General features: G+C 35.9%; 1 protein-coding gene across 3 annotated transcripts in view; it reads right to left on the minus strand.

Annotated features, from left to right (window-relative positions):
* Window positions 1-4,350: 4,350 nt before the first annotated feature.
* LOC145674643 (uncharacterized) overlaps window positions 4,351-22,248 on the minus strand; it is a 90,008-nt gene continuing 72,110 nt past the window's right edge. For all 3 annotated transcript variants that reach the window (XM_081744860.1, XM_081744861.1, XM_081744862.1), the window contains 2 exons: window positions 11,453-11,678; window positions 4,351-5,419 (listed from right to left, as the gene is read on the minus strand). In XM_081744860.1, the coding sequence (XP_081600986.1) occupies window positions 5,348-5,419; window positions 11,453-11,678 (298 nt within the window). In that variant the 3' untranslated portion in view covers window positions 4,351-5,347. The remainder of the gene's footprint in view (window positions 5,420-11,452; window positions 11,679-22,248) is intronic.

Here is a 22,248-nt window from a genome sequence, read left to right on the forward strand (position 1 = left end):
CACATATTGTTGTTATAAAACATCAAAATATTTGTGATTAAAATTATATGTATTCATTTAGTTTAAAGAGAGATCAGGACGTAAATAATATTATATTGAATTAATGTCAATTATAACTTGTACGATTTTTTATCATATATATTTAAATATTTAAAATTGTTCTAATAAAATTTGTTAAAAATTGAAAACCTTATGCTATAAAACAAGTTATTTTCTTCAGCTGAATCTTTTTACGGTTTCTAATGCTTAACCACAATATCTGTGCAATGTTTTTTCTTGAAGTATATATATATATATATATATATATATATATATATATATATATATATATATATATATATATATATATATATTTAAAACAAATAAAATACTGTGTTTTCTTAAAATTTGAGAAAAAATCAAATAATTTACGAAAACATTCAAAATTTATAAATAAAATCTTCAATGCTTTAATTGGATATAACCCTTCACAGGGGACACAATGGTTTGGTGATAAAGCGCTTACCTCTGGTTCGTGGATTCCCTAGTTCGATTTTCGACCAAATAATTTTGTAGGGGTCATCATTGTGTCCGTGGGTTTTCTCGAGGTATTCCCATTTCCTTCCACATTCTCATTCTACAAAATTTCCTTCGCCATTTACTTGTCTTAATCATACGTCTCCCTTAGCAAAAAGGACATCGTGGGACGTTAAACTGAAAGAACATTTTAAATCGTTGTTCCTATATATATATATATATATATATATATATATATATATATACCTATTTTAAAACCTGACACCTCTCTCTTGCTAATTTTGTATGAAGTATTCGTAATTCCTATGTTTCAGAAACAGTTATAATTTCTGGCTCTTATAAGCTTAATTCTAAATAGGAATTGAGTAAATCCAAGGGTGTATATGTTATCGATGTATAAACAGGGGTAAAAGTGAGGGGGGACGCGGGAATCTATTATGTTCCCACACTTCAAAACAAAATACAATGGGTGAAGATAGGCACAGGGAACGGCATGACGTCATGCGTCCCCTCACCTTTTCGGATCCACTTTCACCCTTCTGTATAACTATCTCTATGCTATCACACTTGATCATGTGGAATTTAATGGATTCGATAGAATAAAAGAATGCATCTTTTTACATATGACTGGAAGCGAATTCGAATATCGCAGGGTATGCGGTTACCATTCATTACCAAATCAGAGTGCATATACGCGTTAAAGCATGATCATTGTATGCCTGGTTGTATAACGCTGTTCTCTCACCACGCACAGGGGGTCAAAATAAGCTTACTCAATAAGCAAACTGTGTATTCTGTTTTCTCCGTCATTCACGTATATATACAAACATGGTAATATTTGTTGACGTACTTACCTTGATGTAAAAGAGAAACAAGCATAAATGTTGAAAAGATGCTTCCTTTAAAATTGTTCTAAATGTTTCAAGAGAAACAGGACAAAATTTAGTGCTTATGTTATCTACATATGTAGCACTTATAGAATACAATTGCATTCTTATCTTGGAACATCCTCGATGATAAACCTATTCCCATAATCGACCAACTTTATGACATAAACTCTTCATAAGTAACGCAATACTATAGGTTCTGTGATTCAATATTTCTAATATTTCACTATGTGTTGTAACTGAGCCAGATAGTGAACACATAGGTCTGGCTTAATAAATTAATGCTTTAATTAATTAAATAAATAGTAAATTTACTATATATGTATTATGATACGCTATGAGATTGTATTGTTAATATATACTTAATTACACAATAAGTCCTTAAGGACTTCCTTTACTCTACACAATAAGTCCTTAAGGAAGGCGAGGTTCTAAATTCTGATTTTGCAGTACATAACCAGAGTAGGTATCTCAGTTGAACTCCTAAATGGAGTCAACCTGTTAACATTTTCACAGTAACGGTGGCTTTAACTGTAGATATCCATATCTCATTCATTCAAACAACAGTTCTTTCAAAGCACTTATCAGTTACGAGTTGCATAAATACAAGTCTAAAATATTTAGAGAGTTCCTTCGTGGCCTAGTGGTCAGCGTACGCGCCTTTGGCGTGGGAGCACATGTGGCTCGGATTCCACGTTAATCAGTAGGTCCTGTCTCCATATACCCTCGCTGCTCAAAGAGAAGATGAACTCAAAACCAACTCAACAATATATTTAGATGGTCTTAGTTCTTATTAAGGTTAAATAACACATAGTGTGCCGTTCCCATGCAATCCCCCGTCCATGTGGGAGTCCACAAAGTTTCTGTTTTTAGAATGTGACATCAAAAATTCATTGGATTGTCTTTTTAAATTTACGAATGACGTATCGTGTCTGGGCCATTCCTATTTTGCGCTCCGACAGGCCACCTCGAAGACAAACCAGCCCGGTCGTGGCTAGTCGGTTGCGATTCTTTGGCTTTCTTCGGAGTACACGAAACGATACGAAGTTGACCAGAACCAAGGAAAATTGTGTAAGCAGTAGCGGCACTACACGGCACGGCATGGAATGTTTGCCGCAGCGACAGAGACGTAGAATGGCAAGGAAATGGCACAGACACAGCACACTATGTGTGAATCAACCTTTATAAACTCAAGTCCATCCATTTGTAAATGTTCGCTTTGATTGAACCACTTTCTGTATTTAGTAGAGCTTATTTATTCATCGAAAGACACAACAGATTGCAAAACCCATTTACAGTGTCCGCAACATTTATAGTACTTAAGTGTTTAAACAATATTTAAGTTTTTACAACATGGACAAATTCTCTATAATATTGCATATATCCGCCCTAACCATATCCGCTTATTAACGTTCCATTCAGACATTCCAAACAATTAAACGTGCAAATGACCGCAGATAAGAAGTGTACTACTTTCCAGCATGACCTAGCAATGATAGCAGAATACTCAACATTCATAATAACAGAATTGGATTGTCATAAATGAAACGTGTGACAATCAAGCAGCTCAACAATCAAACATTCAATAAAGCTTCAAAATAAAACTCACTCTAATAATCAATCAATCAAGGGACCAAACAACACAATCAATTAACCTCTTGCTTTCCAGGTATCATTTTCCTATGCGCGTGCTGTAATACCGGTTTCATTTATTGTTAAGAGACTGTCTTGACCAGGGACGCAAATTAACATTCACCCACACTATTGTATCATCGGTGCGGGCGAGTTTTTAATATCGCTATTATTTATTTCAAATGTAAGTAAATGATTTTTATTGTGAAATGTGGGGTAGTAGCTTTTATCTTGGGCTAGTAAAATGTTGTTACTTATTTGTAAAAATGAAATCTTTGAGTTTTACGTCCCACGGTTATGCCGGTTAGGCTAAAGGAGACGGTGATGATGAGTAATGAATGAAATGGTGGAATGAAGAAAGTGGGAGGAAACGGGAGAACCCCGAGAAAACCCACGCACACGGTGTTTGTCCACCACAAAGTTCACTTGGCGGGGGCTGGGATCGAACCCGGGACCCCAAGCACCAGAGGTGAACGCTCTACCACTGAGCCACCGCGGCCCCTGTTACTTATTTGTGTCCCTGGTCTAGACCGTTATTTAGTGCATAGTTATTGTGCGTGCATGAGGAGAGAATTCACATTACTAATAAAGACAATTATTTGCATTGTGGGACATTTGGAGTGAAAAGGGAAAATGTTGATGTTCTGAAGGAATTTTATGCTGCTTCAGGTTGGCAACGCTGACCGGAGATCAAAGACAAAAGGTATTCTTTTCCGGCGTCGAAATAGATCTCGAAGTTGCTAAATGTTTATATTTAAAATAAACACATGTGCGTTGTAAGTGAATTCTCCCTTGAGCCTGACATCTACTGAGATAACACATTTCTTTTTTGTCTTTTTGTTTTGTCTGTAAGGTGCTGTTATCTAAGGAGAAATAGTAGAATTAAGTCTACGAATTTCTGCATCTCGTGGATTAATACGACCTTCAACAAGGGATATGCCATGCCATCCACTTGGAGGCCACTGGTACGCAAGGGGTTAATCTAAAACGTATTCGAGCAGCAAATAACCTATAAAATAATCAAATATTCAAAGTACCAATTTGCCAATATTCAAAAAAAAAATATTAATTAACGAAACAACACAATAATCAAATAATGAAACAAAAAACACATATCTACGATTAACGCTACGTTAAGAACATATTTAAAAGCAATGATTATATTTAATTTTTAATATCTTTAAACTTATAACCAAGAACTGTGGTTATACTGTGACATTCCTGTTAGAACTATCACAATACAGTACAACCCTTACTATTCGAGGTCATCGGGAAAGAGAATATTTCGGATAATGAAAATCTCGGATAATACGGAGGTGAAATGCGTTTAAAGTTTATTTTATAAGTAGAGCTTTCTACACAAATACATGAATTTAAAACATATTTATTATCAACACATCGAGTGTTAAGTCTATTGGGAAATGATTTCAAAGAAAAACAATTCTAAAGAATAATCATTTTAAGAATGAATACAGTGTTTCATGAGCAATATTTAACATTAAACTTAAATTTAAGTTCTCAAAAAGAAGTTTTAATACTTAAATATTACGTTCAAGCTGAAAATAAAAATAATAAATTTATAAATAATATCCAACTCGGATAACCCGGAAGATCGGATAACCTGGGCTCGGTTATTCAATAGTGTACTGTTCTTTTGATTTTATATATATATATAAAAAAAGCCGTCTTCAAAGAAGGTACCGATATTTTTGTTGGATTTAACACAATATATAATTCATTTATTGACAGAATGGAGATGAACATCCTTTTTTTTTCTTTGTATTGTGTCTTAAAATATGGAGCTTATAGCTGAACTATTGGGGTTTTCATCCAATGTAAGTTAGCCCACTGGGCACCAAAGTGTTGTTAAACACACAGACAGAATGCATTAGCAAGTCTCCACAAAAGTTATAAAAGAAAAAGGAGTGTATAATTTGAATTATGGATCGTAGTAGTGTTACGTATATACTGCTTGAAAAACAAAGTTAGGTATCTAATAAAAGAGAATCCTTACAAATTCGGTGACTAGTGATTACTAATTAGTTACATTTTTTTTTCATACCATCATAAGAGAGTTGAGATAACACGTTGATTCAATTTCGGCTGTATATATTCCTAATATTCATCAAATTTCTTTGTTAATATTTTGGTATGATATAAGACAGTCAATTTCACATGCAGAAAGTTTTGATAGTCCAGAAGATGTTATTTTTCTAGTAATAATATTTACAGCAAAAATATTGAATCAGTTAATGAAAAATGGATAATAAAGATGTTGTTTGAGACTCCCAAGGCGCCGAATTCGTTTGGCTTCACATCTCTACAGGTCTTCCGTCAGGTTTATGATCTTCTGGCATGATGATACCTGCTAGTGCGTGACCTGGCTGTAAGAAGAAAAACAAGAAAATACCAATTTGATAAACAATTACCTCCCTATGTTAAAAGATACGAACAGTGGCTAATGCAGAGGGAGACCTATATAGGCACTCTAAGAACTAGAAGTAACAATAAAAACAGAAGAAACAGAGAGAGAGAGAGAGAGAGAGAGAGAGAGAGAGAGAATGTGGTGGCTGCTTCCAGCTTAAAAGAACTATCTTTTTAGCCTTGTTTCGTAATTAGTCTTCTGTTCATGATTCATATTTTTCTCGGACATTTTGCTATTTTTCTTCATTTATCTACTATTCTTCAAAGTTTTCCTTCTGCGTCAGCAGAGAAAGAAGTTAATATGTGATTCTTTTTTAGTTTATTATTAGAGAGAAAGCTTTTAGTACATGGAGCTATTGATAACAGAAATAACTTGAAAATGATGTGTGCTGAATGCATACTAAAACAAGTATATTTAAATATACACACATACACATACACACACACACATATATATATATATATATATATATATATATATATATATATGTGTGTGTGTGTGTGTGTGTGTGTCACTAAACAATGTAACAATGTGTATAACATGTTAAAACTAGGGATGGCCACATGGCCACACAGTTACGGTTCCACGAGGGAACGGTTCTTGAAGATCCGGTTTTCAGAACCGGTTCCAGACCTGGATCCGAAAACTCAGTTGTAGAACCAGATCTTAGGTACCGGTTCCAGACATGGATCTGAAAACCCTGGTTCCAGAACCGGATCTCAGGAATCTACTCCAGACCTGGGTCAAAAAGCCCCTCAAAGCCAAAAGACCTGCAAAAGAAGCACAAAGTTCACCTTAAAACACTGTAAAGGTGCTCTCCGCTCCCAGACCCGCTTGCATAACCTAGAAAAAAATTTTGGTCCACCAGTGGGTCTTAGCCAAATGAGTTTGCCTGTTTAGCCAATGACTTTGCCAGTTACCCAGTTTGATAAGCCAAATGAGACAAGCGGCCGACGGCTGGGCGCCTGCCTGTCGCTTCCACCATTTCATCTAGCACACGGTTCACAGCGTTCCAGCAGCTCGGGTTTAGCGTATGGATGGCCACAAAGTTCCGGTTCCGCGAGGAACCGGTTCCAGACCTGGACCCGAAAACCCGGTTCTAGACCTGGATCCGAAAAATCGGTTCCGGAACCGGATCTTCTAGAACCGGATCTCTTCAGAGCCGATAACCGATTCCACCAGGAAGATTTTCCGACCATCCCTAGTTAAAACAAAAGGCGAATCTTTACACAAAATTAAGTAAATGAGCAAAAATAAATAGTGTTACAAAAATGGTTCGTTAAGAAAGCAGGATTGTTGTGAAACCAAGGAATGTTTTCAGAATGGTACAACATGTCAGTAAGAAAGCATTGACCCAAGGAACACGAAGGGGGAGGGGCCCTCGGAGGCTCACAGATTATTTTTGTTATATTTTGTAAAATTTCTAATTGCATAAAAAATCTGAAAAAAAAAACTATGTTGTCAAGCTTGACCCCATTCATCATAAAACGTACTTGCTCAGTTTTTAGTGTTTTTTTTATATATATTTATAAATAAAGAAAATGCTGTGGGCTTCAGAGCCCCACTCCCCTTGGTAGTACTATTCACCGCATACGCTAAATGCTATATTCCAGTGTTTTGGCTATTTATTTTATTTTCCTTTGAAACAATTTTGGTATTACAACATGTAAGGGCACCCTGAGCTATTATTTTGGTGCAGTGTTGCCAACTTCACATTATAAAAATTTATTATATACGTTTTTTCTGATTATTTTTTCCAACCTAAATATTTTACTTTCTATTAGTTTATTACTTGAAACCTGCTAACACTTTATATTATAATCACACACACACACACACACACACATATATATATATATATATATATATATATATATATATATATATATAGCGAGAGAGAGAGAGAGAGAGAGAGAGAGAGAGAGAGAGATACGTAGGTAGGTAGATAGATAGATTTTTATATATCTCCCCTTCTTTCCACTCCCCTACGTTCCTCCGTCAAAGTGAATAGCTAAAAACAGTCCCAGACCAGCTACGACAAAGATTTGATCGAGATCGGTCGGGCGGTTCAAGAGATTAAGAGTCACAAACATAGTCTATTTCAATTATTTAATATGTTTTTGGCTAGCTCTGGGCTCCGCACCCAGAACCCTGCGTTTTCTCGGCCCACGGCCTCACACCTCTTAAACTCAGAAATCTGCCGAATTTCAAATTCCTTTTCCTATTTGAACTATCTAAAAAAAAAAGATTTTGTTTCCCAAGAAAACGCCCATTTAAATAACAAGGGAGTTTTTTCATCCCCCTTTAGATCCCTTAAAAACTAAAAATATTCCCTTTTGGCAATTTCTCTGTGTGTTAGTACCACAAGACTACAACCATGCCACATTTTATTATCCTAACCCTGCCCGAAGTGCCTAAACATTTTGGAGTGAATAAGATGTCCCATAAATGACATGGGAAATTTTTCACTACCCTATAAGAACATTTTAAAGCTGTAAATGTTTAATTTTGGTGATTTACTTAGATAAGGGTAACCGAAACGTACAGGCATACTGGATTTCAAATTTTTATTCGAATTCCAATTATATAAAATATATAAAAAAGTAAATAACCTGGGGAATTTCTTCATCCTCAAAAATATTTAAAAATATTCACTTTTGGCAATTTTTCTGTGGAATAGTCACGAGAAGCTACAATCATGCCTAAATTAATCATTGTAACTCTACAAGAAGTGCCCAATAATTTTGCCATGTAAAAGGTGACCCAAATAACCGAATGTGACCATTTTACGGCTACAATACCTGTACAGAGTTTCATTCACTTTGGTTAACTTCTTTCCTTTCGGGCGTCAAATTTCAAAATTGAAGGTGGGGCTTTTGCCCCTAAAACAGTTTTTCCGCAGAAAATAAAACATATTCGTTTATTTTTTCGTATGGTCACTACACAAAACTTTGTTCCAAGTCCTCATGTTCTTTAGGCACTTTTGATTTATTGCTATTATCACTTTTTATATTTCATGATCAAAGATTTGGAGGGGTCCGTGCCCCACTCAACCGTTTATTCCAGGGAAATACGAAACCTGTAATCCCTCATTTTACGTCTACAATATCTTACGTGCACAATTTCATTCACTTTGGTGCGCTTCATATTGCCTTTCGAACATCAACTTACTAAATTTTTGGTGGGGGCTTTTGCCCCATAAAACTGCTTCTCCGCAGAAAATTAAAAAAAAATATTCGTTTATTTTATTTCTAGTATCTACTTGTCATAGTATCCGAATTTTATCAAAATCGGAGTGTGACACTGGGAAGTGTTACTTGTTAGTATAGTCCTGACGGGTAGGAATGAGCAGTAAGATGAAATGTATAATAACCTTTGAAATACTGTAAGTCAGCGTAATCCAGCCAAGAGTCGGGCACAGCTCAAGAGGTATTGTGCTTTGCTAGATTAGTCTAACAACTATGGCCTTAAAGGATGGAAAGGATGTGCATTGCAGGCCATGCATGAGCTGCTTTTGTCATAGGTGTCCAAAGTAGCAAAGTCAAACTAAGCAGTTGCCAACCTAAGTAGCAAAGTCGGACTAAATAATTGAGCACGAGCCTCAGTAAAATAAGTAAGTGCGAGACCCGGTAGAGAGAAGTGAATGCCAGACCGAGTGAGCGATAGCGCAGATGTGAGAAGTGATCGCGAGCCTCAGTGAGCGGAAGCTCAGTTGAGAGAAGTGAGCGCGATTCGTTGTGAACGCGAGCACACTTAGGATTAGGATCTTTTAATAAACAAGCGGTATGTTTTCATGTTTTTTGATTTTTTTTTAAAGTATAATTCCTTCATTTCTTTTCAAATAACACTTAGGGTCACGGTAGCTCAGTGGTAAAGCGTTTACCTCTGGTGCGTGGAATCCCTGGTTCGATCCTCAGCCAATTAGGTTTGTGATGGACAACATAGGGTTTTCTCGGGATACTCTCGTTTTCTTCCACTTTTTCATTCCACCGATTCCTCCATCATCATTCACTTTCTTGAATCACCGTCTTCCTTAGCCTAAAGGGGATAATCGTGAGAAGTTAAACTGAACGGTTTCATTTCATTTTCTTCTGATTTTTCGTAAAAGGAGTTCTTGGTCCTGCAGACAATAATAAAAAAAAAAAAGGTTACATGTACATCTTTATGTTTGTCACTAATGTCATTCACTTCTGTCAGCTACCACTGACCATCATATACACATGCCATAGAATATCTTCTGTGAAGTGTAATTTATACAATTTTTGTAGTGTGAACTGCATTTCATATTGTGTACTTTGTAAAGCAACGAAGCATTTAAGGTTCCTCTCTGACACAGAGACAAAACAATGAATACTCCTTACGCCATTAATTATCACAAGTTTGCAAATCGATTCATGAGTTTATTGTTTCGATGTTGGATAACTGCTTGCGCAGGAAACTGTCATTTGTTGTCGGAAAATAATATGCATTTTAAGATAAGGGAATATATCTGACGTTCTCATATTATCAATTGACTGACCTCGTGGTTTCGAGTTTAAGCACAGGTATTCGATTCGCTTTATGAATATTGTATTGTTTTTTAAGTTGTGTGTTTGTAGATCATTATGGCCAATACTGTGCATTACTATTTAATGGACAAATACTAACAGCTGGGGATCCTACTGACTACGCTACTGTTGACATATAAAAGAAATCACTTATATGACTAAAACTTGTTTAGTATATACTCTTAGTAGGCGTTTAGAAATTAAACAAGACATCATTATTCTATTCACATTGGCCGTAACACTAAAATACTTCATTACTTGAAACATTGGGCATTAACGTACATAATTTCTGCACAAAGCTCATTTCAAACTTAACAGCAACAATCGTAATTAAATTATGAACCCAATCCAGCTCTGGCACTTGCTTGTCCGTCTTCCGTTTTGCTGTTTTCTGATAACAATACCTTTTCTGTGTGATTTTTAACGTCCGTTAACTTGCCTTAAAGATAAATATTGATCATGATATCTGCCCAGAAGCATAATACACGATTGTGACTTGTGCGATCTGTCAAAATTTTAGATTTTTAAATTGTCCCACTGGACATACAGGGTGTCCAAACTTGATTTTTTCTGAAATTTTTCATTCTTGAAACATTGTAACTTGTAAAGGAAAACACTATCAGCGATTATTATTATTATTTTTCATATAGCACATTAAGATAGCTACAAACCTGCAAGCAATTACGCCTGATATTACATTCCTTATTGGGTTGATATCCCTTCGAACATTATGATTTGTTGGATCATGCAAAGTTGTGTGTGAACAAAAGAGGTTCCTACTTTAAATACACCCATGTAAGTATATTCTACTCATTGTTCGTACAGCCAGTTTCGCTTCATAATAGTCGCACTGTGTAATTCCTCCTTTATGGCGTCGGCCCTTACCTTCCATAGTTGCTTCTGTGTTCTAGATTTATTTTCCTTTTATATCTTCCTCACCCTATTTAATGAAGAGTTAAGAAGCAAAAGTTTTATTTCATCTCCATTTTGAGATACTACTGAATTATGATGATCATCCAATAACGTGTACGTCCTTCTTTCACCTTCAATACAACAGCAATCTGACGTCGCAGGAATGTAACAGATATTCAATAGTCACCCGCTGGTATGGCCAACCCAAGTTGCATGTAATACAGCCTTCAATACCGAATCGGACATGAGAGGTGGGGAGTGGCAATGTTAAGTTAATAATATTGTACCATAAATTTTCCCTATTACTATCAGAATTCTTAGTTTCAAAAATTCCACCATCCACGCTTCATTAATTTTGCATTTACAGAGGAAGAATAAGATATTAGAAAACTGTATCCACTAATAACGACTTCGCCATATCATACAAGTTTAAGACTAAATTCATTAATAAATTTTTCAATATGACTTGTCAAATTTTGTCCACTACACTGAACAGTTCCATCACACCATCTGCATTACAAATTTGTACTTACGTCAAAATATCTGCTGTCTCTTACAAACTGTTCTGGAGAAATTTGACCAGACATTTTTCGAGCTTCTACAGAACTCTGTGCGTCAGTAACATATCTTGTATTTTCTTCACTAAGTCTCCTATAATCGGTTTTCTTGGAACCATCGTTACCTGAACACGACATATTTTGATCTTCTTGCAATAAATATTCAACCAACAACGGCTCTTCTGAGGTTTTAATATCAAACCTACAAAAGAATGAGATTTATTACGAACTTTTATTCTTAATACAAGCAATTTTCAATACATAAATTCTAAAGTTCATACATCAAAAAAATGTGTAATTTGCTTTAGGTAATGCTCATGTCATACCTACTATTAATGTGGGCTTTGAACTACACCGGTACTTAATATACGGTACAGCTGCCCTACGGACAGACTCTCATGCAAAATCATTGTGGTATCATACCGAGTTCTAAAATAAAATAAATTAAAAAAATATATATTGATGAATACACTTAATATTTACTCCTGAAAATATGGCTACAAAACCGAACAAAAAAAGATCATTCTCCACCATATTACCTAGGTACTCTGTTTACAAGAGAGCAGATTAATATTATCACATCATTAAATTCTTGCCATTTATGTAAAATTCTCTTAATTTCACTTTAAGAAAAAAAAAATGAACGTAAAAGAGCAAATAACCTTCATGTTAGCCTTACAATTTGCTGTCTGTCAGTTCCTTCTGTAAAACTTACTCTTGGACAACGCAATCGACTTATCAATAATTTCTTGAAAATTTCATTCCGAAGACTCATTTCTATTTATTTTTAAAGACATGGAAGACAGACATAAAGCGATCTTAGTACTTGCAGGTATTTTACTTCTGGATTAGAAATTATGTTAGCTTCGTTAATATGAGGTTCTAGGTTCAATTCTAGGATAAGGCAATTAGAATCATGGGTTTTCTTTAGTGCCAACAAGAAACGATGGAATAACTAACTAACAAACTCTATGGCTTATGGAACCCGGAGGTTCACGAAAGCTCTCCATTGACCTCTGTCCTTAGCCAACTGGATCAAGTTTCTACTTTGTATTCCTATCTCTGTAAGATCCATCTTAATATTGTCCTCCCATCTGCGCCTAGGTCTTTCTAATGGCCGTTGTCCGATTGGATTTCCAGTTAAAACTCTGAAAGTGTTCCTACTTTCTTCCATCTTTGCTACATGACCTGCGCACCTGAGCCTCCTAGACTTAATGACCCTAACAATGTTCGGTAAACGGTATAAATTATGTAGTTCCTCGTTATGAAGTTTCCGCCATTTCCCAATCCCGTTCCTCTTGAGTCTGAATATTCGCCTCAGGATCTTGTTCTCAAATACTTTCAATCTGGATTCTTCCCTCAGAGTAAGTGATCATGTTTCGCAACCATACAGAACAACAGATGGAATGGCATCTATAAATAAGATTCAGAGCGATACGTTCCGAACAATATAAACCGAGTGGGCTCAGACTAATAGTTAGTGTTCTTGCTTCGCAATCGGGAGTAACCAGGTTCGAATCCGGTAGCCACTCGTTCTGATATTTTCCTCAAGTTTGCTAGCCGAATGCCAGGATGATACTGTTAAAAATAGGCAGTGGCCGATTTTTTTCTACTTTTCTCATTGTTGTTCAGTTTTAGCCTACTTATTGAAACGAGCATAGCGAATCTCCTACCACTCGATTCCATCAGAATATGTATTTGTCCGACTGTTCTACGATTATTATCATAAAACTTTTTCGATTTTTAATGAGACTGGTATGTGTCTTCTTTCAACTTTGCAGAAGTAACAATATTATTGCTTTGGAGTTGTAACTTATCAGATTAAATATTTCCGTTTTACGTTCCACTGTAATGCTCTGTAGGCTAAAGGAAATAATGATGATGCAAATGAATGAAAGGAAGAGAGTGAGAGAAAACGGGAGAACGCACAGAAAACCCAAGTGCATGGTCTTTGTTTACCATAAAGCACACTTGGCGCGAGCTGGAATCGAACCAGAAACCAGAAGCACCATCCCATAGCTTGAGGTTGAAATTAGTGAAAGGAAGATGAAGCACTGTTTCCTTCAACAACGCACATACTATCAATAGTTTCATTGCAAACTGACCACGCAAGCTGTAACTTAAAGTTTGTTAGATAAATAAGTGGTTCTCACTTGTGCCCTTCTGAAGATGATGTGTATTCAGAACACAATACACATCATCTTTGTCTTTAGGGTTCTAATCCTAAAGTAACAATTGTTCGTCATATAACGTTCGCGTACGGATATCATTTAGTTTGTGAACTTTTTCTTTAAATAAACAATTTATGTTCTATTGAAACAAAAAATGGTCCAAACGTTGGCTTAAGCCAGCCAACCTTATTTTATTATATGTTTAGTTACAGTTCTAAAACCTCAAGACTCTACTTGCAGTCGTGTCTTTACTGTACACGATTAAAACCTAATATTCTTACTAAAAGCAAGCACTGAACCCTAACTAACCTGCGTTGCTAAGGTAAGCAACTCATTTTTAGATAATACACTTTATTGTTTTCTAAAACGTAACTGCCTACATATAAATTCTCACACTATTACATACTGACAAATACTTCCGGATTTACATATTATATTCCATTAAGAGTATTTTTAAGCCTATTAATGTCAACTTAAAAAAAAAATCTCTATCAAAATAGATATTTATAACCTCGAGACAATTCTATTACCACAGATTATATCACAATGGATTGTGAGCCTGCTGTTCCCCAAATACATGTTTGTTCCAATTCCTCTTCAACAGACCTGACATTAAGAATATATTTTGTGAAAAGCACTTTAGTGAGGTTTTCAGATAGTTTGCATAATCCGGAAACAACTAGTTTGCTCCATGAACTTTAATATTGAAAATGGTATCCTCTCATACAGGAAAAGTTCAAGAACTACCTGTCTAAATTTAATTAGCATTACATGAAAAAAAAAAAAAAAAAAAAAAGTTCACTCGAGCAGATGGTTCTACCAAATAGAAAATTTATAGGTAAAATACGATGTAAAATAGTTTACATTTTTCGTGAAGGAATGGGAGTGTGAATATAAGTAATTACTGATAGTGCTCATCATATTGAAATGAATTTTGAGTGATAGTGAAAGTATTGTATAAGTGTGTTCTTCCAGTATCCTCGTTTATGCCTATACCACCCCGTCGCTGACGCGCCTGCTCCCTACGGACGCACCCCGTCGCTACCGCTCCCCCCCCCTGCTGTGCTCCTCCAAGTAGTAATGGAGCTTCTCATTTAGTGCATGTTTTGCTAAAAGAAATACAAAGCTCTACCCTAACCTGTAAATGTAAGAAATATGTTATAATTTGGTAGAACCGTCTGCTCGAGTAATGCAAAAAAGTACGAAAAACACTACCAAATGAACCATCTTTCCGCCTGTAATGCTTGTAATGCTACACTGTAATTATTTCCTACTTCTGAACTAAGTTCCTTAGCGTTACAGTCAATGAAGAGTCAATGCGAGACGGCTTATAATTGGCGAACGTAGTTAGCATATTAGTTCCCACCGCTGTTATTCATGGCTTTCTAATCGGAGTTCGCTTCTTAACTAAAGATTATAATCTACTGCAGCGTTTCCCAACCGGTGTGCCGCGGCACACTGATGTGCCGCGAATGGGCTGCTGGTGTGCCGCGAGGAAATCGAAAGAAAATTATTAACTCTACAGCAATCAAACTGCAAGGCATATGGAAAATGTATATTCGTATTTCACATTACTATGGACCTCTACTATGAATCTACAATTTTAAATTTCATACTGTGTTACCTTTCTCTACATTTTTAATGTTGAAAAATGTTTTTGTTATCATTGTTATGACCATTATTGCTTCTTGTTGCAGACTATTTCGCAACTTGAAATTTTAATATATCATTCAATCCTTTCAACAAAGCAAACATGCATACAAATTACCTACATTTGTGTTTTAAAAGTAAAATACATTTATTTGTTCGTTATTTAGTGATCTTCCCTAGTGAAAGGTTGGATACAGTTTTCCAAAATCTCATTGCAATTGTTTTCTTTTTTTAAATTAGAATGAAAAATAAGCATAATGATTTAGCACGGGGGAAAACTAATGAACGAGCTTTCTTCTTTGTGAGAAGATCAGTAATCATAGAAAAACTTACCACGGTATATTATATTTACCAATAATATTAATAATATCTAGGAAGTAACCAAGAAAGTTCTGTTGCTTTTTGCGTAGGTCTGTGTTCAGTTGGCCCTCACACCGTGATTTAAATGCGAATGGAGATAAGGCGAAGGTCAGTTGTTGGTGTTGGTATATTCAATATACTACATGGTTGTGGCAGTTCAGTTACACCGGGAACTCCGTGAGGACATAGTGAACATGGGACCTCCACAGAGGTCCTAAGGGGATGTATGCTGTACGAGTTCAAACTTTAATCAAACGCCGCTGCAGCAGGGGCGGAAGATATGCCAGGTCTTTGGTGAGGGTGTTGTGACTACGCAGACAGTGCAGCGGTGGTTTAACAAGTTTAAGGACGGTGACGAAACACTCGAAAATCAACGCGTGCGGGAAGATCAACATATGTACAACATAAAGATATTCAGACAGCAATTGAGGCGAACAGTGGCCAGACATATGAGGAACTGCGATTACAGCCATTCGGCATCATCTCCATCAACTCGGGAAGCTTTATAATTGGGTCGATGGGTCACACGTGATTCAACTCCGGACTAGAAGGTAATGCGAGCAGACACCTGTGTTTCTTTGCTGTCTCGTCTGAGGAAGGAACCATTTTTGGACAGGGTGTTGGCATGTGATGAGAAGCGGGTCCTACATGAAGCTCGACGGCGCCATCATCATTGGTTAGCATCCTATGAACTGATTCCAGAACAGCCGAAACCAGCACTGCACCAGAAGATGATCCTCCTGAATGTTTGTTGGACTGCTAGTGGCATCGTGCATCGGGAACTGCTACCAACTGGTCAGAACATCAATGCAATTGTGTACTGTCAGCAGTTGAGTCATGTTCAAGAAAAACTCAAAACTCTGGAGCCAGCACTTCTGAATTGCAAAGAGGTCCTCCTGTTACAGAACAAAGCTAAGCCCCAAGTTTCTAGGATGACCCGGGACACCATTCTACGCCTTGGATGGGATACATTATTGCACCTGCCATACTACCCGGATATTGCACCGTCCGATTATCACCTGTTCCATTCCTTGGAAAATCACCTTAGAGGACGCCAGTTCAAATACCTAGTAGAGGTGCAAAATGTACTTGATACCTTCTTCGCTTCACAGCACACCAAGTTCTACCGCGAAGGAATCCATGGCCTTCCATAACGTTGGCAGAAGGTCGTCGATGCAGATGGGGACTACTGTTGATCTTCCAGATACGTCTTAGGTGAAATATCAATGTTCGAATGTGGTGGGTTAAAAGCGCAGAACTTTCTTGTTTACCTTTATATATGAGTGTGCCGCGAGAATTGAAGTTACACTTGTAGTGTGCCGCAAGTTGAAAAAGGTTGGGAAACGCTGATCTACTGATTTGCGATGTTGGATATTTATTATAAATTCCATTTACTCATCGGCATTCTAACCGACAGACATGCGCAACAAACGCATTCATGATAACATAAATTCTATCTTCTAAACTTACTTAACTTTCTCCTAGATTATTACTATGCAGCACTTATATAGATTAAGGATTTTTATGCACGAAGAATCTGAAAATATGCACTTAAAAGTTGGAAAATATAACCCTTACTTACATTCAAGCCTAAACTTCCTCACAACGTCCTCACTCTCACATATTATTGATGTCCTCCTGTTCAAGCCTCAACTTCTAGTCACGTTCAGGCCTCAACTCACTCACCCACTCTTACTCTTAATGGTATTGATGCCCTCATTTTTATTTACATTCAAGTCTAAACTCAGTGACTCACCCGTATCTTTAAATATACTTATGTTCACCCTCACATTGAAGCCTCAAGTCCCTGACTCGTCCTTTCCCGAGATCAAACAAGTTTCGGGTACAGAAGTCCAGATAGAAGATTTATGCTATTTTATCTGCGATAAGGTAACACCAGAACCGGGACTTACTATGCATCATTACTAGATAGACTTCATTCAGAGCTAAAGGGAAAACGCCGTACAAAGTTGTCTATCTTCATGACGATGCATCCCCTCACAAAATCAATGCTACAATAGACAAATCGGTGGTATTATGGTTTGAAACATTGAACCATTTCCACTCTATTCACCTGACCCAGCCCAGACCACCACCTATTCCCAAATTAACATTTGAATAATAAATATACAAATAAGAGAGAAAAATTCAGCAACATTTCTGAAGCGATTCCAGCTGGAAAAGGTTTTTTTTTTTTTTTTTTTTTTTCGTTAAACAAACTGCAGTATCGAAGCAAAAAATGCATTAAACTGAACTGGGACTATAGTGAATAAATCCATCATAAAACTTTGACTTGCTTTTCTTAGGAAAGATAAAGACTTCTCAGCACCTCCTTCTAATGCTGAAGCGTATGTTTTAATGTCTCTACAATTGAAATATAGCCACGATCGTAATATAAAAGAATGAACTTGGTTAGTGTAGGGACAGCGGTACTTCTACTTTTGACTACATACACCATGTAATGTACCTCAAAATAACTAATATCAATCTTCTATTTATATCTTTATTTCTTAATTGCGTTTACTCAACGCCTATCTAGAAACATTTACACATTTCCTCATACTTGAGAATACGCACTTTTCCACTTCTATCTCAACGCTTTTCTAACCGAACTTGTACATACTAAATCCTTTACAACTGATTCTCCCAAAATACCTACTGGTCAAGCATGTGTTAATTCTCACTTTAAATTCTGGCTAGCTACTACACTAATATTTGCGCCCAAACGGGATAAAACTTGGCTCAGAACCGGAGGATAATTTGTGAACTTTCATATTCTGTTTTGTTTATTATTGAAACTATTAGAATCACGTTCGTTAGGTGTATAATGTACCCCGTCTACAATCAGCGAAACGAGTTTAATTTTAAATTTCATGGATTATCTTCTAGTGTAATTAAATCTGAAGTCCAAAATCACACTTCATGAACATTTCAATAAGAAAATTATGTTACGTTATACTACATGAGACACTGCAAACAAGTTCATTTTCAAATTATTTAGAAACTTAAAAAGTGTTATACAAAATCATGTTCTATGCATTCAATTATTATTTTTGGAGTTAAGTATAATAGCTTATTTTGGACTTGTACTATTCTTCAAACTACCAATTTATCTTTGAGCAAATTTTTATCCATCTCTTGATCAGATTGATTAATATTCTTGGCCTTTGACAACATTCGAGCTATACAGAACGAGACCTACAGTCTAAAAATGAGATCCGAATCACGGTATTGCATTAAGGTTATTCATTACGTCCAAATAGTTTGTGTCTAAAACGGTAGATGGCGCCACCGTCACCAATGTTAACATATGCAACTAATAAAATTAAAACAATCAAAAATAAAATGAACAATTCAAAAATTAAGCAAAAACGGATATAATCTGGTTAATGGACGTTACAAAATCTAGGGAATGGTACGTGTCGATTTCACTTATTGTTATTAGTTTCATTGTTAGAGGCCACCATTGTTAAGTAAACAATCAACTTTATCTGCCGTACTTTCTACCAGAAACTGACCAAACTTTACACACTTATTTAAGATTGAAGTATCTAGGGAATGGTACGTGTCGATTTCACATATTGTTGTTAGTTTCATTGTTGAAGACCACCATTGTTAAATAAACAATCAACTTTATGTGTCACACTTTCTAAAACAAACTGACCAAACTTGGCACACCCATCCGATTAGCACAGAGACATCTAGCGAATGGTACCTGTCGATTTCACATATTGTAGTTAGTTTCATTGTTCGAGGAAACCATTGTTAAACAAACAATTGCTGGGTTTTTCCATTGTTAAATAAACAATTAATTTTATCTGCCATACTTTATACTACAAACTAACCAAACTTGGCATACTCATTTACAATTGAGACATCTATGGAACCGTACGTGTCTATTTCACTTATTGTTGTTAGTTTCATTGTTAGAGGACATCATTGTTAAATAAAGAATCAACTTTATCTGCCATACTTTCTACCAGAAACTGACCAAACCTTACACACTCATTTAAGATTGAAATATCTAGGGAAAGATAGGTGTCGATTTGTCATATTGTTGTTAGTTTCATTGTTCAAGACCATCATTGTTAAATACACAAGCGTTGGATTTCTACATTGTTAAATAAACGATCATCTTCATCTGCCATACTTTCTAACACAAACTGACCAAACTTGTCGCACCCATCTGATTACCACAGGGATATATACTGAATGGTACCAATTAATTTCTCATATTGTTGTTAGCTTCATTCTTCGAGGCCACCAATATTAAATAAACAATCGTTGGATTTCTCCATTATTAAATAAACAATCAACTTTATCTGCCATACTTTCTACCACAAACTGACCAAACTTGCACAATCATTTACGATTGAGATGTCGATGGAACGGTACGTGCCGGTTTCACTTATTGTTGTTAGTTTCATTCTTTTGCACACGCATTTAAGATTGAAATATCTAGGGAATGGTACGTGTCGATTTCACATATCGTTGTTTGTTTCATTGTTAGAGGCCACCATTGTTAAACAAACAATCAACATTAATGGCCATACGTTCTACCAAAAACTGACCAAATTTTGCACACCCATTTAAAGTTGAAATATCTATGGAATGCTATGTGTCGATTTCACATATTGTTGTTAGTTTCATTGTTGTAAGACACCATTGTTAAATACATAATCGTTGGATTTCTTCATTATTAAACAAACAATCAACTTTATCTGCCATATTTTCTACCACAAACTGACCAAACTTGCACAATCATTTACGATTGAGATGTCGATGGAACGGTACGTGCCGATTTCACTTATTGTTGTTACTTTCATTCTTAGAGGCCACCATTGTTAAAAAAAAAACAATCAACTTTGTCTGCCACACGTTCTACCAGAAACTGACCAAACTTTGCACACGCATTTAAGATTGAAATATCTAGGGAATGGTACGTGTCGATTTCACATATTGTTCTTTCATTGTTAGATGCCACCATTGTTAAATAAACAATCAAGTTTTTCTGCCACACTTTCTACCACAAACTAACCAAAATTTGCAGAATCATTTAAGATTAAGATATCTATGAAATGGTGTTGTTTGTTTCATTGTTAGAGGCCACCATTGTTAAACAAACAATCAACATTAATGGCCATACGTTCTACCAGAAACTGACCAAGCTTTGCACACCCATTTAAAGTTGAAATATCTATGGAATGCTATGTGAGATGTCGATGGAACGGTACGTGCCTATTTCACTTATTGTTGTTACTTTCATTCTTAGAGGCCACCATTTAAAAAAAAAAAAAAAAAAAAAAACAATCAACTTTGTCTGCCACACGTTCTACCAGAAACTGACCAAACTATGCACACGCACTTAAGATTGAAATATTTAGAGATCAACTGATCAAACTTGGCACACCCATCGGATTACCACAGAGATATCTACTGAATGGTACCAATCGATTTCACATGTTGTTAGTTTCACTGTTCGAGGCCACCATTTTAAAACAATCGTTGGATTTCTCCATTATTAAATAAACAATCAACTTTATCTGCCATACTTTATACTACAAACTAACCAAACGTGGCATACTTATTTACGATTGAGATATCTATGGAATGGTACGTGTCGATTTCATTTATTGTTGTTAGTATTATTGTTAAGAGACCACCATTTTTAAATAAACACTCAACTATATCTGCCATACTTTCTACCAGAAACTGACCAAATTTTGCATACCCCTTGAAAGTTGAAATATCTACGGAATGCTATGTGTCGATTTCACATGTTGTTGTTAGTTTCATTATTGATGGCCACCATTGTTAAATATAGAATCGTTGGATTTCTCCAGTGTTAAGTACACAGTCAACTTTTGTCTGCCATATTTTCTACCACAAACTAACCAAACGTGGCGCACTCATTTACGATTGAGATATCAATGGAATGGTTCGTGCCGATCTCACATATTGTTGTTAGTTTCATTGTTAGAGGCCAGCGTTGTTAAGTAAACAATCAACTTTATCTTTCGTACTTTCTACGAGAAAATGAAGAAACTTTGCACAACCATTTAAGATTGCAGTATCTAGGGAATGGTACGTGTGGATTCCACATATTGTAGTTAGTTTCATTGTTGAAGGCCACTATTCTTAAATAAACAATCAACTTTATCTGCCATACTTTCTAAAACAAACTGACGAAATTTGGCACACCCATCGGATTTGCACAGAGATATCTACTTAATGGTACAAGTCGATTTCATATATTGTTTTTAGTTTCATTGTTCGAGGCCACCAATATTAAATAAACAATCGTTGGATTTCTCCATGGTTAAATAAACAATCAAATTTATCTGCCATACTTTCAACCACAAACTAACCAAACTTGGCACACTCATTTACGATTGAGATATCTATGGAATGGTACGTGTCGATTTCACTTATTGTTGTTACTTTCATTGTTAGAGGCCAGCTATGTTAAATGAACAATCAGCTATATGTGCCATACTTTCTACCAGAAATTGGCCAAACCTTGCACACACATTTAAGATTGAAATATCTAGGGAAACATATGTGTCGATTTCTCATATTGTTGTTAGTTTC

This window comes from Thermobia domestica, chromosome 17, assembly GCF_964235325.1.
Source record: "Thermobia domestica chromosome 17, izTheDome1.hap1.1, whole genome shotgun sequence".
Taxonomy (NCBI): Eukaryota; Metazoa; Arthropoda; class Insecta; order Zygentoma; family Lepismatidae; genus Thermobia; species Thermobia domestica.